The 17,392-nt window shown below is 44.8% G+C and overlaps 1 protein-coding gene across 3 annotated transcripts in view; it reads right to left on the bottom strand.

Annotated features, from left to right (window-relative positions):
• The window catches only part of ZAP70 (zeta chain of T cell receptor associated protein kinase 70), a 122,890-nt gene that overhangs the window by 46,949 nt on the left and 58,549 nt on the right, over positions 1-17,392 (bottom strand). For all 3 annotated transcript variants that reach the window (XM_066574192.1, XM_066574193.1, XM_066574190.1), the window contains exons 3-6: positions 14,781-14,941; positions 2,973-3,111; positions 2,652-2,733; positions 22-56 (exon numbers count right to left, since the gene is read on the bottom strand). In XM_066574192.1, coding sequence (XP_066430289.1) covers positions 22-56; positions 2,652-2,733; positions 2,973-3,111; positions 14,781-14,941 — 417 coding nt within the window. The remainder of the gene's footprint in view (positions 1-21; positions 57-2,651; positions 2,734-2,972; positions 3,112-14,780; positions 14,942-17,392) is intronic.

The following is a 17,392-nucleotide window of genomic DNA, read 5'->3' as shown; positions in this document are numbered from 1 at the left end:
TTAGTTTTACTATGTACTTACGTATTTAGGAAGTGAAGGAGGGACTGCACACAATCCTGTAGAAATATAAAAACTCAATGTACGTAAATGAACTAGGGATGTAATAATGAACAAAAAGATCCAAATATTAGCTAGAATTTTTTCCCAAGATTTAAAAAGAAAAAGATTTGCTGTATTTCCATAAGCAGCATCTTGTCTGTCCAAGGGCCGTGGCTGGTATTACATCTCATCCACGTTCAAGCGAATGAAGCTGAACTACAATGGCAGGCGCAGCCATTGACAGACGTCGCAACTGTTTCAGCAAATACAGCCCATTCCATTTTCTAATCCTTGACAAACCCCTTTAATTTCAGAATGAAAGTGATTGAGCCTACTTCATCCTGATGGCTCTGTCCCTTTTATAGCTGACTTGGGTGTCAGGCATCAAGTCCCTCAGTGGGATATTTTTCATTGTATTTGGTGAAGGCACGCTCTACTGGCTCAGTTTCCACAGCACCATTCTCCCAATCTACATACTCTCTTATAGCTATCCTTAGGTCCCAGGACCCTGGTGGGTTAATATCTAGATTGTACACCAATTTACTGTCTAAACAATCTTCCAAAGTTGAGCTTGCTGCATTCGCCAAGTGGAAAGAGCTAATTCCTCAGTTAGATGGTGAGCACTGGGCTGAGGTGATGGGATCTTACTTACAGGTATTCCTGTCAGTAAATAATACATTTATAAATCTCTAATAGAGATGAGGGAGCATACTCGCTAAGGACAATTACTCGAGCGAGCATTGTCCTTAGCGAGTACCTGCCCGCTCGGAAGAAAAGATTTGGGTGCGGGGAGCGGCGGGGGAGAGCAGGGGGAACGGAGGGGAGATCTCTCTCTCTACCTCTTCCCCCCCCCCCTGCTCCCTCCTGCTCACTCCTGCAACTCACCGCTCACCCGCGCTGGCACCTGAATCTTTTCTTCCGAGCGGGCAGGTACTCGCTCGAGCAATTGTCCTTAGCGAGTATCAACATACTCTTACTCTGATTAGGTTGCACCATATGGGGAGGTCTTGAAGCTCTCAATGTCATAGATATCCATTTGGAAATGCTGATGTTAATCATTTAATATGGCACTGTACTATATTTACTCCTTTTGGATGCAGGTAACTAATTTTTTATCCCAGATTATGGGCAAGCAGATCCCTCTTGATCCAGCTATTTGTCTCCTCTGTATTCTTGAATGTGATCACATTCTGAAAACATATTCTTTAGAGAATCTCTCTTCTTGGCTCGAAAGGCTATTGCTATCTGATGGATGACCACAAGGTTCCCTTCCCTCACCCAGTGGAAGCATCTGATAAATGATTCCATTTTTAGCAAAAACAGAGGGTGTCCAGATAAATTTACGTTGATTTGGGGCAATTGGTGTTCCTCTCTTTCTGCTTTGTTTAATGTACGTGGTTTTCTCGTTTATTGGCCAGTGGTAATATTAGCGAGACATAGAATGACTGTTATGACAATTGACCGGCTATTACTCTTTTTCATGTACTCTTCTACTACTAGTTGTATGACAGTGCGGAATATCTGTTTGTGTTTTAGTTACTGTGTTCTTTGCATGTTGTTTACATGACTTCTGTACAGATAAACCAGATGCATATTATTGTTTAACTGTTGTAGCTGTTTATATGTTTTATTTTATTAAAACCTCTATAAGGGCAGCAATATTAGAGGCATGCGGTTTTTCCTGTGTTATGCATATAGACAGTGCAGCGGTTTGTGCATGCTCTATGGCATCTGCACTGAATGAGAATCAGTAGTTGAGAATTGTTAATAGCCTATTGCAATCTCCAAGCAGAAGTAAAGTATATCCCTGTCCTCCTGGGATAGAACCCTATCTTTGTGTATAATCTTGAATATCTGGCCTTATGTAGGTCTCCAGCAGTACAGCAGAGCTGTCATCTGCCCTTTAATACCCTACCCTCTATTAATAATGAGATGACTCTGCTGATCATTTCCCTGTCTGCACAGCTAAGCAGAAAACAAGCTGCATAAAAGAAGAAATCTCATTTAAGTGGATTGGCTCAATTTAATATTCATAACATACATACACTATATGGACAAACGTATTTGGACGCTGCATTTTTTCAGAAAAAGTGCTTTATTATTCTATTTAGCAATGTGTACGCCCTCCTTTTGCTTGTATTACTGCGGCAACACATTGAGGCGTACTTTCCACAAGTTCTCTTTAAGTCTGGGCAGGAATAGCTCACCATTCCTCGAGCAAGGCTGTGAGAAGAGATTGTGGTGAAGATGGGCGTAGGTGGCGGTGTTGTACCCGTTGCAACAGTTCGTCCCACAAGTACTTGATCGAATGAATGATAAGTTATTACAAAATGAGCAGCCTTTTATTTTACCCATGTCCTTTCCAACATACCGTCCTGCAAACTCAGTATTTGCATATTTGTTGATTTCATGCAGCGTCCAAATACTTTTGTCCATATAGTGTGTATTTATAGTCAAATGAAAAAACAACGAAAATTAAAAACATACAGGTTTATAATAAAAAAGTTGTATTCTGATATACCATTCCTTTTATATATCTAACACACACCAGGATATGTCAGTGTTAGTGTGGCAGTTTATTTGACCAAAACGTTCAAGTTTTTCTAACTCACCAGCCGTTGTGTTGCCATTTGGACAGCCCTCCTTTAGAACTGTAATGACGCCATCCGATTTGAGTTTTAAGTACTCCACAAGCTTAACAAAAGGTAGGAAGAAGTTGGATTACTTTCTGTGTTCACACGTTTTATGACATAATGTATATGAATATTTACTATACTACACTGACCAGCAGAGCTGCGTGCTGGAAGCTGGAAGTTGGCACACAAGTTTCCTGCAGCTCCATACTGTGGCTAGTCTATGAAGTCTATGGGTACTGGGTTACTCTTCCGGCAAGTCAGTAAAAAAAGCATCAATTAAAATATGATTGGACTTACCTGCCACAATGTATCAAACTTAGTGCCTTCAGGTATTGAATACTTCCCAGACTTGTCAAGATCAATTTTATAGTGATAGACTGTCTTTCCATAAACTACTGACAGGGCGAAGGTGCTGGGCTCCTTCCTCTCTCTTATCCTTCAGTAAATAACAAAAGTGTGATAATCATAAAGAATAATTTAGTAATAATCTATCAACCACAGGCCTTTCTTTAATACAAGTTGCAATCTAGGTGCCTGCTGAGAAAGTACATTTAGATGGATTTCAGTTTTTATGCAGTGTAATAGTACAAGTACTACCGTATGTCGTACCCGCAAACTGCAATACTGTTACCTGCAGTAATGGTGTGGGCTCAGGAGCTCTGCCTGTGCCATCATTTGCTTGTGCCAGCTGTATTATGCAGCTTACATCCCAACCATTTAACTCCTTAGATGCCGTGGTCAATACTGAATTCAGTATCTAATGGTTAACAGAGTGGGAGGGCTTCATCTGTCACGCCAGCAGTTCCCCTGTAATGGTTACTATAGGAGCTAGAGGCCTAACAATGGCCTACAGATTCCTGCCTGCCATTTCTTCATGTATCTTTTCTTGGCAAAAACACTACAGCTAGATGCTGCATGAAAGCTTGTAGTGAGATATAACTGAAAATTATTATTTTCTTGTTTGTGGCATTTTTGTGGCATTTCTTTCGTTTTTTGGTCCTTAGGCTTCTAATGTAACAAGAAATACAATGAAAAATGTTTGAAATTTGTAGCAATTTTGCAATCGCCACCACCTTTAGCCCCAAAATAACGCTTTAAAAAGTATGTATGACGGAGAGCTGCTATGTGGTTGAATACCATTCTGTGTGTGTCCAAGTGTGTTTCTACGTGTAACTAAGTGTTTGTCTATGTGTGGCTAATTGAGTGGATATAAGACAGTAAGTAAGTAAATGTGTAAGCGAAGAGAATCAGTTGTGACTGAGTGAGCAGACAATGAGAGCGTGTGAAAAATGTCTGAAATTTGTAGCAATTTTGCAATCGCCCCCACCTTAACCCCCCAAAAAACGCTTTAAAAAGTATGTATGAAGTAGGGCTGCTATGTGGTTGAATTTGATTAACTAATTGTTTAGAATATACGTAGCCATTAGAGATGAGCGAGCATACACATTAAGGACAATTACTCTATCGAGCATTGTCCTTAGCTAGTACCTGCCCGCTCGGAAGAAAAGGCTGCGGGTGAGAGGTGAGTTGCGGCAGTAAGCAGGGGGAAGCGGGGGGAAGAAAAGGGTGAGAGAGATCTCCCCTCCGTTCCTCCCCGCTCTCCCCCACCGCTCCCCGTTCGCTGCCGGCAGCCGAACCTTTTCTTCCGAGCGGGCAGGTACTCGCTAAGAGCAATGCTCGATCAAGTAATTGCCCTATGCGAGTATGCTCGCTCATCTCTAGTACCCATGTATCTGTTTGCTTTTTTATGTTCCCCATGGTGGCTCAGTGGTTAGCACTGCTGCCTTTCCAGCATTTGCTTACATTTTGAATATTCTGTACATTTGTGTGGGTTTCATATGGCGTTGGAAAAATGTTGAAAGGTTAATTGGTCCTAGTGTGTAAGTGTTTGAGGAGCAAAATTTAAAAAACTTAGACTGTGAGGACTGGGATAGCGACTGAGGTAAGTGATGATTATTTTTGAAGAACTATTCTATTTTGTCCTCAAAAAATAATGCAAACAAATGAAAGCCATGCTATATGGAAAAAGTTACTTTCTGAATACCATTCTGTGTGTGTCCAAGTTTGTTTCTAAGTGTAACTAAGTGTGTGTCTATGTGTGGCTAATTGAGGGGAGATAAGAGAGTAAGTAAGTAAGTGTGTAAGCGAAGAGAATCAGTTGTGACTGAGTGTGCAGACAGTGAGAGCGTGTGAGCAATTCAAGAAGAAAAAAAATTTAGGACACGCATGGGCCGAGGCTCATGAGAGGTTGCGAATGGGCCGAGGCACATGAGAGGTTGCGAGTGGGCAGAAGCACGTGAGAGGCTGGGAATGGGCAGAGGTACATGAGAGGTTGCGAACGGGTAGAGGCACGTGAGTGGTTGTGAACAGGCAGAGGCACGCGAGTGGTTGCGAACAGGCAGAGGCACGCAAGGAGTGTGATCTAGTTTATTTACATTACTTCCATAAGTAAATTTATAGATCCCCAATAGAATGCGTTCCATGCTTGACAATGCCATCCAGTGTGCTACTGGTGCAATGTATGCGGTCCTTGATCAGCCAATCGAGATGCATGCACGTCACACGTTTGAAAGCCCAAATTCCGGATCTAAATGAGGGACTGGCAAGACTGAGACTCATTGACAATATGGAAAGGAGTTTACTGCTCACTGAGCAGGCACTCACTGGGGTAAATACGGGCGAGAATGGTAGTTTGGAAGAGCAGGATAGGCAGGCAGCTAGCTGGGAGACTGTTAGAAGGGGTAAGGGGAAGAGAACCAGGGAGACTAGTCCTGAAATGGCAAACCCCAATAAGTTTGCAAAGTTGGGAGATGAGGGGGATGCCATTACAGAGCCAGCACCGCTGCAGCATGACATGCCCTCTGAACGTCAGGGGGATGACTGCTCCAGTAAGAAATGGAAGGAGAGCGCAGGGCAGGCTAGACAGGCTCTATTGGTGGGGGACTCCATTATAAGGGAGACACACAGGGCAATCTGCCACAAAGACTGGGATCGTCGAACAATGTGTTATCTTCCTGGCGCTCGAGTTCAACACATCATGGATCGGGTTGACAGAATACTGGGAGGGGCTGGTGAGGATCCAGTGGTCAGGTTGCTTATTGTCACCAATGACAAAGTAAGTAGTTAGTGGAGGGCCCTTAGGATAGCTTCACATGAGCGTGTTTTTGTACGTGCATGCGTGCACAAAAACATGCGTCTATTAGCCCCAATGCATTTCCTATGGTGTGTTCACATCTCCGTGCTTTACAGGTGCGTGCCTGTCAAGATAGGACATGCGTGCACCATAGTGAATGCACGCATTGTTTTCAATGGAGCCATGGCGGCTCTATTGAAGACAATGGTCTGCCGACACCCCTGAATTATTATTCATGGAAGGGCTTTACATATAAGCTCTTCCCTGAAAAACAAGTGTTTTAGTGTAAAAAAAAAACTTACCTGTCCACCGCTGCCGTGTCCGACGCAGAGATGAAGAACACACCTTCCGTATGCCGAATGAATGACAGGCGAGAGCTGCCTGTGATTGGCTGAGCACCTCAGCCAATCACAATCAGATCTTTCAGCAGGCGGGGATTTTAAATGATCAAAGAACAACACTACAGAGCACTACAGGGACAGCGCAGAGAAGACGCGGCTAAGATCCGGCAGCTGAAGGAAGGTGAGTATCTTTTTGTTTTACATTACTTTTACTGGGTTTTCAGGGAAGGGCTTATATTTAAAGCCCTTCTCTGAAATCCAATAACAGGGTGCCGGCAGCTGGATCCTCTACCGCAGCTGACATGTGTGACAGCTGTGGTATGGAATTGAAGAATTTCTTTGCTGCATCTGTCACAGATGTGGCAGGTGCAGCAGAAGGGAATTCTTTTTACTAGTGGGGATGAAGGAAATATCTGCCGCCTGCGCAAGGTGTGTTCTTCATCCCCGCAGGGGACACGGCAGCGGCGGACAGGTAATTTTTTTTTTTTTACACTAAAATTCTTGTTTTTCAGGGAAGGGCTTATATGTAAGGCCCTTCCCTGAAAAACAATTCAGTGGTGTCGGCAGACCATTGTCTTCAATGGAGCCGCCGGCAGCAGCCGCAGCTCCATTGAAAACAATGCACACAGCTACATATACGCGTGTTTTTACTCGCAAAGAGATGCGCACATATGTGCGCACCTATGTATGCACAAAAACAAGCTCGTGTGAAGCCACCCTTAAAAACGATTTCAGGAACCTAGGATCCAAGCTCAGGGCGAGGACCTGCAAGGTAGTATTCTCTGAAATAGAATTATAGAATCATAAAATATTAGGGTTGGAAGGGACTTCCAGGGTCATCGGGTCCAACCCCCTGCTCATTGCAGGATTCACTAAATCATCCCAGACAGATATTTGTCCAGCCTTTGTTTGAACACTTCAATTGAACGAGAACTCACAACCTCCCGTGACACAGTATTCCAGATGAGGTCTCACTAAGGAAGAGTAAAGGGGAATAATTGCAATGACCTGACGTGATCTAGACTCTATGCTTCTCCTAATACATCCCAGTATTCTGTTTCCATTTTTGGCTGCTGCATCACATTGTTGACTCATGTTCAGTATATGATCTATTAGTATACAAAAGTCTTTTTCACATGTGCTGCTGCTTAGCCCAATTCTGCCCATTCTGTATGTGCTTTTTTCATTTTTCTTGTCCAGATGTAGGACTTTGCATTTCTCCCTGTTAGTTGCCAAGCCACTGTTCAAGCTTTTCTAGATCCTTTTGAATACTCTCTTTCTTTTCTCTAGTGTTAGCTATCCCTCCTAGCTTTGTGTCAACTGCAAATTTGATCAGCTTCCCATCAATTCCCTTCTCCAGATCATTAAAAAAATGTTGAACAACACTGGGCCCAGGACAGAGCCTTGTGGTACTCTGCTTCAGTCATTCTTCCACCTGGATGTACAGCCATTTATGATCACTGTTTGAATACAATCACTCAGCCAGTTGTGAATCCACCTAACAGTTGCCTTGTTAATCCCATATTTGGTCATTTTTTAAATAAGTATAGTATGAGATACATTGTCAAATGCTTTACTAAAGTTAAGATATACTATATCTACCGCATTTTCCTGATCAACCCAGTTGGTGATTCTGTCATAGAAGGAAATTAGATTCGTCTGGCACGAGTTGTTTGTTACAAACCCATGCTGGCTCTGGTTAATTACTCCATTTTCATCCAAGTACTTGCATACATGCTGTTTAATAATTTGTTTAAAGATCTTTCTCAGTATAGAAGTCAGGCTCACAGGCCTGTAGTTTCCTCGATCCACCTTTTTCCCTTTTTTGAAGATAGGGACAAAATTTGCCCTTTTCCAATCCTCTGGGACTTCTCCTGTTCTCCAGGAATTTTCAAAGATTATGGCAAATGGTTCAGCAATTACCTCCGCTGCTTCCTGTAGTGTCCTAGGATGTAATTCATCTGGACCTTGAGACTTGCGGTTTCACAGTATCAGGATGAACACCTAGATGTTAATGTTATTTGTCGCAGAAAGGGTTCAGCTTATACCTCTTAAAACATAACTTTTATTTCTACTAAAAACTAAAAAGGATTTTTTGGCAAATCCAGGAAAGACACAGACACACAAATAAGCAGTATTTAGAACAGATCCCCAGTAGAGATGAGCGAGCACCAAAATGCTCGGGTGCTCGTTACTCGAGTCGAACTTCCCGCGATGCTCGAGGGTTCGTTTCGAGTAACGAACCCCATTGAAGTCAATGGGCGACTCGAGCATTTTTGTATATCGCCGATGCTCGCTAAGGTTTTCATTTGTGAAAATCTGGGAAATTCAAGAAAGTGATGGGAACGACACAGAAACGGATAGGGCAGGCGAGGGGCTACATGTTGGGCTGCATCTCAAGTTACCAGGTCCCACTATTAGGCCACAATAGCGGCAAGAGTGGGCCCCCCCCCAACAATTTTTACTTCTGAAAAACCCTCATTAGCAAGGCATACCTTAGCTAAGCACCACACTACCTCCAACAAAGCACAATCACTGCCTGCATGACACTCCGTTGCCACTTCTCCTGGGTTACATGCTGCCCAACCCCCCCGCACGACCCAGTGTCCACAGCGCACACCAAAGTGTCCCTGCGCAGCCTTCAGCTGCCCTCATGCCACACGCTGGCCTCATAGCCACACCACCCTCATGTCTATTTAAGTGCGTCTGCCATGAGGAGGAACCGGAGGCACACACTGCAGAGGGTTGGCAGGGCCAGGCAGCAACCCTCTTTAAAAGGGGCGGGGCGATAGCCCACAATGCTGTACAGAAGCAATGAGAACTCCAATCCTGTGCCACCTCCGTCAGGAGCTGCAAACGTGGGCATAGCAATGGGGAATCCATGTGCCACACAGTATTCATTCTGTCAAGGTGTCGCATAGCTCAATCCACAATGCAAGGGGAAAGCCGTCAGCGCTCTGCCCCCTACCCAAGTCAGTCAGTGCCTTTGTGCCAGACAGGTCAAACACCGCAATGGGAACTAAGTTTGTACCAACAGCATAGGTGGGTCCTAGGAAACCCAAGACATGAACAAAAAATTGATCTGAGCGGCCAAACATGGCAGACTTGCACCGCGCCCACGGCATAGGCCTCGGCTAACAGATTCAGCAATCCTAGGTTGGAAGCGGACTTTCACTGCACCCAGGACATAGGCCTCTGCACAAACCCTCAGCAATCGTGTGCCTACAGTGGATTCCAATGCTAGCATAGCTGTGTACGTCTCATTAGCTCTGTATTGCTCCTGTAGTTTGTCCCAATGCAGTGCCCCGGATAGTAGAGCTAACGTCAGATTAAATACAGGTGGGCTTCGGCCCACACTACATGCCCCAGTCAGACTGGGGTTCTTTATAAGTAGACACAGGCAGGTACAACTCCGTGTGGACCGACAGCATGGGCGGGTCCCAGGAAGCCACCGGCATTGCCCAGCACGGCTGAGGTAACATCAGATTAAACGCAGGTGGGCTTCGGCCCACACTGCATGCCCTAGTCAGACTGGGTTTTTTTTATAAGTAGACACAGGCAGGTGCAACTCCCTAATGTGAAGTCCGTGTGGACCCAAAGCATGGGTGGCTCCCTGGAACCCACCAGCGGTACATAATCAAACCCCATTGCAGTGCCCAGCACAGCTGAGGTAACGTCAGATTAAATGCAGGTGGGCTTCGGCCCACACTGCATGCCCCTGTCTGACCGGGGTTTTTAATACATAGACACTGGCAGGTACAAATCCGTAATGTGAAGTCCCTGTGGACCCACAGCATGGGTGGCTCCCTGGAACCCATCGGCGGTTCATAAATGTATCCCATTGCAGTGCCCTGCTCAGCAGAGCTAACATCAGATACAATACAGGTGGGCCTCGGCCCACAGTGCATGCCCTAGTCAGACTGGTAATATATACCTTAACAGTAACCGCGTTGGTGGGAATGTGGTCACGACTGCGGACCTAGTAGCGTGGTTTTATTTGCTTGGTTTTCGGAATGTGGCCATGATTAAGTGGGCCGTGGTGGGGGGATGGTGGGGGGGCTCTCTTGTTGTGTCGTTAAAGGTGAAATTCTTGGACTGCCACCAGACGGACCAATGCAAAGGTATTTGCCAAGAATGTTTTCATTGTTGGAGGAGGAGGGGGATGTTTTTGAGGCACTACGTGTCCTCTCCACGTGTCCATGGTTGTATGCACCTTAACAGTAACCGCGTTGGTGGGAAATGGCCTCGCCGCCATCATGTCTTTGGGAAGCCTCCGTGTCCACACCCCAATGACATAGCATTAGCAGCGGTATAGGCAGAGCCCAGAATTAGTAACATTTCAGCGGTAGCATTAGGGACAGGCCCCAGTAACATATCACTAGCAGCAGTATAGGGGGAGCACAGTATTAGTTCCATTTCAGTAATAGTAGTAGTCAAGACAGGCCCCAGTAACAATCCCGTTGCAGCAGTTTAGGGAGTTAACCGTCTCTTTCACATTTCAGTAGTTGCAGTATAGACAAGGCCCCAGTTACATTTATGTAGCAAAAGTGTAGGCCAACCCCACACACCTTGCTGTACCATGAGTGCAGGCAAAGCCCATAAAAATTACTAGGATTACACTGTAGGCGAGGGCCCAAAAAAATTGGTGTACCAGCAGTACTAATGTACCTCAGAAAAATTGCCCATGCCCAACCAAGAGGGCAGGTGAAACCCATTAATCGCTTTGGTTACTGTGGCTTAATTTGTAACTAGGCCTGGAGGCAGCCCAGTTAAAATAAAAACTCTTTCCCTCTGGCGGGATGATGGCGATCATGTAACGGACACAGCAGAGCCAGGAAACAATTATGCGCAAGCCTGTAGTCAGACCTAGGTGAGTATGACTGAGCTGCTGGAATTCACAGGGCAGAACCAGTCAATTGGCCAAAAGCCAGTGGTAGGCCTTAAGTATTTTGCTTCAATTTTTTAAAATGGTGAGGTGAAAAACCAGACAGACACCGTATGCAGCGTATATATGTATACTGTTTCCCTCTGGCGGGATGACGGCGATCATGTAACGGACACAGCAGAGCCAGGAAACAATTACGCGCAAGGCTGGGTATTAATGAGCGACTAGTACCCCCAGCACACACGCAGTAAACTGAAGACGGTCACAGGCAGGACAAATATAGTATTTTTTTACAATTTTGGGGAAAACACCCACTGCCTGTGATATAGCCTGTATATGGATTTCCCTGTTGGAGGATGACTGTGGTTATTGAAGGCACAGTGCAGCCAGAAAAAATTATGCGCAAGGCTGCAGTAACACCTAGCTGGGTAATAGTTAGCGACTACTACTACCCCCAGCGGACACGCAGTAAACTGAACAGGCAGCCCAAAGATTTTTTTTTTACAATTTTTTGGAAAAAGCCCACTGCCTATATAGACAGTATATCTCTTTCCCTGTACCACTGTCCCTGCCTCACCAGTATTGCCCCTATACTCAGTAAAATGACTGCAGACTGAGGACGCTATGGTCTGCACGCCCGATATACCACAAAAAAAAAATTGTGCAACACTGCTCACAGCAGCCTTAACAGTAGTGCACTAGGTGAGCTGTGGCCCTAAGAAGGACCGTTGGGGTTCTTGTAGACGCTAACACTCTCCCTAAACCAGCAACAGCAGCAGCAGCACTGTCCCTCATCTATCTTTGCGTGTGTCTGTGGTGAGCCACGGGCGGGGCAGATTTTAATACTCAGGTGTCACCTGATCTCCCCAGCCACTCACTGCAGGGGGGTGGGATAGGGCTGGAACTTCACAGGAGGAAGTTGTAATGCCTTCCCTGTGTTTCTATTGGCCAGAAAAGCGCGCAAATTTCTCAGGGAAGGAAATGTAATGGAGTCGAGTGCCGCGTGGTGCTCGCCTCGAGTAACGAGCATCTCAAACACCCTAATACTCGAACGAGCATCAAGCTCGGACGAGTACGCTCGCTCATCTCTAATCCCCAGTAATCACTCGGGGAGTGTGAGCCTAAAAAAGGACCACTCCTGGGAAAAGGTTCATGAAACAAACGTATCAGGTAAGTAAAACCCTATTTCCCAGCACCCATCAAGTGTTTGTTACTGGCTGGGAAGAACTCAGGGGTCAGCTTTAAGAAAATAATGTTCCTAGCTTGCATAAAATTCCTAATAGGAAGACAGTTAGTAGGTAAATCGGAGAAAAAAGGTAGGTGCTCCAATGTTCGGTGCACGGTTCTCACTGTAGTTACCGCTGTCTAGCGCGTCACCAACCATGGACATACATCAATAACTGAGGAAGTCTCTCAGATAGAGATGTATATACGAGGCAGATAAGTGGCAAAGCTGCCGTAACGGGTGACACAAGATCACTTTACTTCTTGTGGACAAGGCACCAAGAAGAAAATTTGATTCAAAAAATTCAAAACAGGTTCACAGGTTCAACGCGTTTCCGCTACACATCACGTAGCTTCATCAGGAACCAAACGATACAAAATAGTGCGATTAATCAAAGTGAAAATCTGATCTAGTGGACTCCTAAGTGTGGAGATAGCCACATGAAAGAGGGGATAGTCGATCCTAGCACTAGGTAAGAGTAGAACAATCAACCCTGTTTCCCCCCAAGAAATAGCAGAAACAAAATAATAAACAGCAGCAGCACCAGCCTCTGTGGTAGACTGGCGGCTATATTTGAGACTTGAATTCATTTAAGTTAGGCCTCCTTCCCACGAACGGATTTACGCCGCGTAAATTCGCGGCAAAAATCCGCTGCGTTGCCCCCTGCTATTAGGTTCTATTGAACCTAATAGCTCAATGCTCACGATGCGGAATTCCACCGCGGAATTTCGCACCGTGAAATCTCCCGTCCTCACCCGCAGCATGCTCTATTTGCCGCGGGTGTACGCGGGTGTACAGTCAATGGAAGCCGTCCGTTCACGCTATCTCCCGCTGTAACACAGCGGAAGATAGCGTGAAAACGCTTTCCCGCCTACCCACGCGGTGGGCGTGTCACATGACGCGACGGCGGTGGGCGGGGAAGCGTCTTCACGCTATCTTCCGCTGCTAAGTATGGGGTCTCTGGGGGGCGCCGTGACGGGCTTCACTGCGTAGTATTCCGCGGCGGAGCCCGTCACGCTCGTGTGAAGCCGGCCTTAGCTATGTGTTCCCTCACCATCTCGCTGCTTATAGGTAGCATTCCTTTATTCCCCTCAATATTTCCCAACCTTCTTGGATATTTCTGTCCTTAAGAACATCCAGCCATTGAATTGTATCTATCCTCTTTTTGAGTTGATTAAAATCTGTCTTTCTGAAATCCAACGGTACAAAAATCACAAAGTACAAACTTGCCATGCGTTTTTAACATTAAAAAGTCCCATTGACAATCGTGTTAAAAAACTGTAGCGATATCGCAGCGTTGAAAAATCGCAAGTGGGTAGGAGCCCTAACTTCTTTTTAAATAACTGGCTGGGGTGTTTTTTACTGAATCAAAAGTAATTTGGCATTTTCCTATCCGCCCCCCGCCCCCCCCCCCTTAGATTTTGTAAAAAAAAAAAAGCTACAAAAGCAAAAATCAAAGATTAATTTTGTTTTTGCTGAATAAAAATGCTGAAAATTCGCAAGTATACATAGTTGATATTATAATGATAAGGCAATGTGAATAAGAGATATGGCATAATTAACAACGTATTATGAGGTATTTAAAAATAAGACAAATGTATCTATAGGAGAACAGTTTTTCTTTTGCATTGTCGGAAATAGTTTTTGAAAAATCACCAAAGATAAGGCATCCTTCACATTGACGTTTCTATGGCATTTTTTGGTCACACATTTTTGACATGCAGTGCCTACAGAGAAGTGTAGGGGACCTTTCACACGAAACAGAATTGTTACTCAACACACAGTGGAATTTGCCACTGTGGAACTCCACATGCCTAAATGTAGATTTGAATGCAGAATTACAGGCAGAATTAAGCAATTTTGAATTCCGCATCAAAATCTGTAAGTTACACATGCAGATTTTGGTGCAGAATTTTCCACACGATGGTAAATTCTGCAACGTATCGTGGAACAATTCTGCCCATGTGAAAGGTTCCTAAAGGAAAATTCTTACCTAGTGCATACTGTGTTTTAAGAAAATCCCCATGGATGGAAAAAAATAAAATAAACCTTGTTATTTGTATAGCACCAACTTATTCCACAGAGCTTTCAAGTAATTTATTTATTACCCCCACCCCAGCAAGCAGGGTAGTCATTTTATTGACCTCAGAAGGATAGAAGGCTGCTGGGTCAACCTTGTGCCGGCTACCTGTACCATGCTTCAACTTGCAATCTTTGGGTTCGTGAGTGAGAGCTTAGGACTGCATTTCTGCTGGCTTAACACTCTGCGCCACACGAGACAAACACTACAAAAAATTCCACTGTTTGCAGTACATTTCATAACCCACTAATGAGCTGCAGCTAATATCTGGCCCTGACAGTCTTTGCAAGAAAAAGGGGTGGCAAAAATACTATCAAAAATATTAAAATGCTACCACATAGCTACCTTATCTTTGAATCCCCTTGAGTGATTATCTTCGAGGATGTTTGTATGTACCACTCCCTAGTTTATGCCTCAATGGGCCCGAATCAATATACTCACAGAAATTTTCCGTCTGGCTGTGCTCCCGAGTAGAGTTTTCGCTCCGCTTCTTCTCGGCTTATGTTTCCATGGTACCACGCCATCTTTTCGTGAGCTGTTGTAGCAATGAGTTTCTCCACCTGTGGAGCTTGGCTTATGATTGCATTCTCCAAAGCATCTCCCTAAGGTCAATTAGAGATGATATATTAAAAATGGAAAAAATAATTCATTATGATACGTCCTAAATAGAGATGAGCGAACGTACTCGGTAAGGGCGATTTCGCAATCGAGCACCGCGATTTTCGAGTAATTCACTACTCGGGTGAAAAGTACTCGGGTGCGCTGTGGGGCGGGGGGTTGCAGAGGGGAGTGGGGGGTAGCAGCGGCGAACAGGGGGGAGCCCTCTCTCTCTCCCTCTCCCCCCACTCCCTGCTGCAACCCCCCGCTCACCCACAGCGCACCCGAGTACTTTTCACCCGAGTAGTGAAGTACTCGAAAATCGCGATGCTCGATTGCGAAATCGCCCTTACCGAGTACGTTCGCTCATCTCTAGTCCTAAATAAAAATGGCCATAAAAAATACGGTCATGTGAATAAATACGTAGATTTATATTAGCTCCGAATTACACTACACAAAATATGGACCAAATACGGAGCTAACAGAGTTAAAGGGGTTTTCCAGAGAGAATACTACTTACAACCTACCATCAGGATAGGTCATCAGTAGTTGATTGTCTGGGATCCGTCGCTCAGGACCCCGACCGATCTGCTGAGCATGCTGGTGCATGCTGTCAGCGCCACAATCCAGAGTGTCCAGCTAACCTGGACCCGTGGCCCCGGGACAAGACCCTCCTTCTTTTGGACTTCTTTTGGTACAAAGGTTCTTCGTGGTGGCACATTTCTTAATTGGACCAGTGCTACGGTTATCAATCTAGCAGGGTCAATAATGTGCTGGGGGCCTCTTCTATGTCATCGCAATCGATAGCTCTAGATAACGAGTCCTTTTTGATATTCCAAGCAGTGAGTAGGAAATATAAAATGAAATCAAAACGTGCAAAAAACAAGGACCATCGAGCCTGCTGAGGGTTGAGCTGTTGAGCAGTTTGAACGTATGTCAAGTTCTTATGATCCTGGTAAATTATAATAGGGTGAAAGGCTTCTTCTAACAAATACCGTCAGTACTCCAAGGCCATTTTGATGGCCAACAGCTCTCGATCTCCAATGTAGTAATTACGTTCTGCAGGAGAGAATGATTTGGAGAAAAAAATCACAGGTTCTCTTTCTACCAGATGTGGTTTTCTGTAGTAAGACCGCCCCTGCTCCAGATGAGGACGCATCGATCTCGAGAAAGAATAGTTTCCTCTCCTCTGGTCAATGTAACACAGAGGCCAATGAAAACGCCTCCTTAAGAGCCTGGAAGGCAGCTTCTGCCTCAGGAGGTGAGTGTTTAGCATCTGCTCCGTTTCGCGGATATGGGGACCGTCAGGAAGGAGAAATGTGATATGAATTGCAGATAGTAATTGGGAAACACCAAAAATCAGTGCGTAATTCGGAGTCTGGAAGGACAAGGCCAATTCAAAACTGCAGAAACTTTTCCTGGATCTATCTCTAAACCTTGTTTGGAGAATATGTACCCAAGGAAAGGAAGCGAATTTCGCTCAAAGAGGCACTTCTCTAGCTTGGTGAACAGACGGTTCACTCTCAGACGTTGGAGAAGCATATGGACCTTTCTTCGGTGAGTATGAATATCTGTGGGAAAAATCTGAATGTTATCCAGATACACAACCACATATAGATGGAGAAGGTCCCGAAAAATATAATTGACGAAATCCTGAAAGACAGCTGGAGCATTGACAAAGCCAAATGGCATTACAAGGTATTCATAGTGCCCTTCACGGTTATTAAAGGCTGTCTTCCACTCATCGCCTTCATGGATGAGGTTATAGGCACCACCTAGGTTAAGCTTGGTAAAGACCCGAGCCCCCCATAAATGATTGAAGAGTTTGGAGATCAGTGGCAATGGATACTTGTTCTTGACCGTGATTGCATTAAGCCCTCGATAGTCTATGTATGGTCTCAAAGATGCGTCCTTCTTCTTCATAAAGAAGAAGCCAGCCCATGCTGGAGAAGCAGATTTACAAATAAATCCTTTCTCCAGGTTGAGCCTTACGTACTCGTCAGTGGCCTGAGTCTTTTTGGAAATCAATTCTACTAATCATTTGGGGAGGTAACTATTTTTTCAATTTATTTTAGAACATTATAAATATTGTATGTTTTTTAGACTATGCATGTACTTAATGAAGGCCAAAATATTGTATGGCCGAAACACGTCTACCACTGAAATAAATATTTGGAACTACAATTGCTGCTGCCAACGGTAATCTGCTACGTCTGCTGGGATTGGGGGCGTCTTCACTAGAGACGCCTCCATGAAGTAAGTTTATCTTATGCATATTTTCATCATACTTTCAGCTATACTGTATCCATATATTTGAGCGCTGAGGACTTTTTTCTCTCTTTTTTGTCTATATCCACTCCACCATATGTATGATTGGAGCCTCCTGTAGCTGCTCTACAGTGCACTAAGTGCCTGTATTAGTCTGGGTACAGTCACCATCAGCTTGGACAAAGTGT

Source organism: Eleutherodactylus coqui, chromosome 7 (assembly GCF_035609145.1).
Source record: "Eleutherodactylus coqui strain aEleCoq1 chromosome 7, aEleCoq1.hap1, whole genome shotgun sequence".
NCBI lineage: Eukaryota > Metazoa > Chordata > Amphibia > Anura > Eleutherodactylidae > Eleutherodactylus > Eleutherodactylus coqui.
The sequence above is the reverse complement of the archived record's forward strand: the minus strand, read 5'-3'. Positions and strand labels throughout refer to the sequence as shown.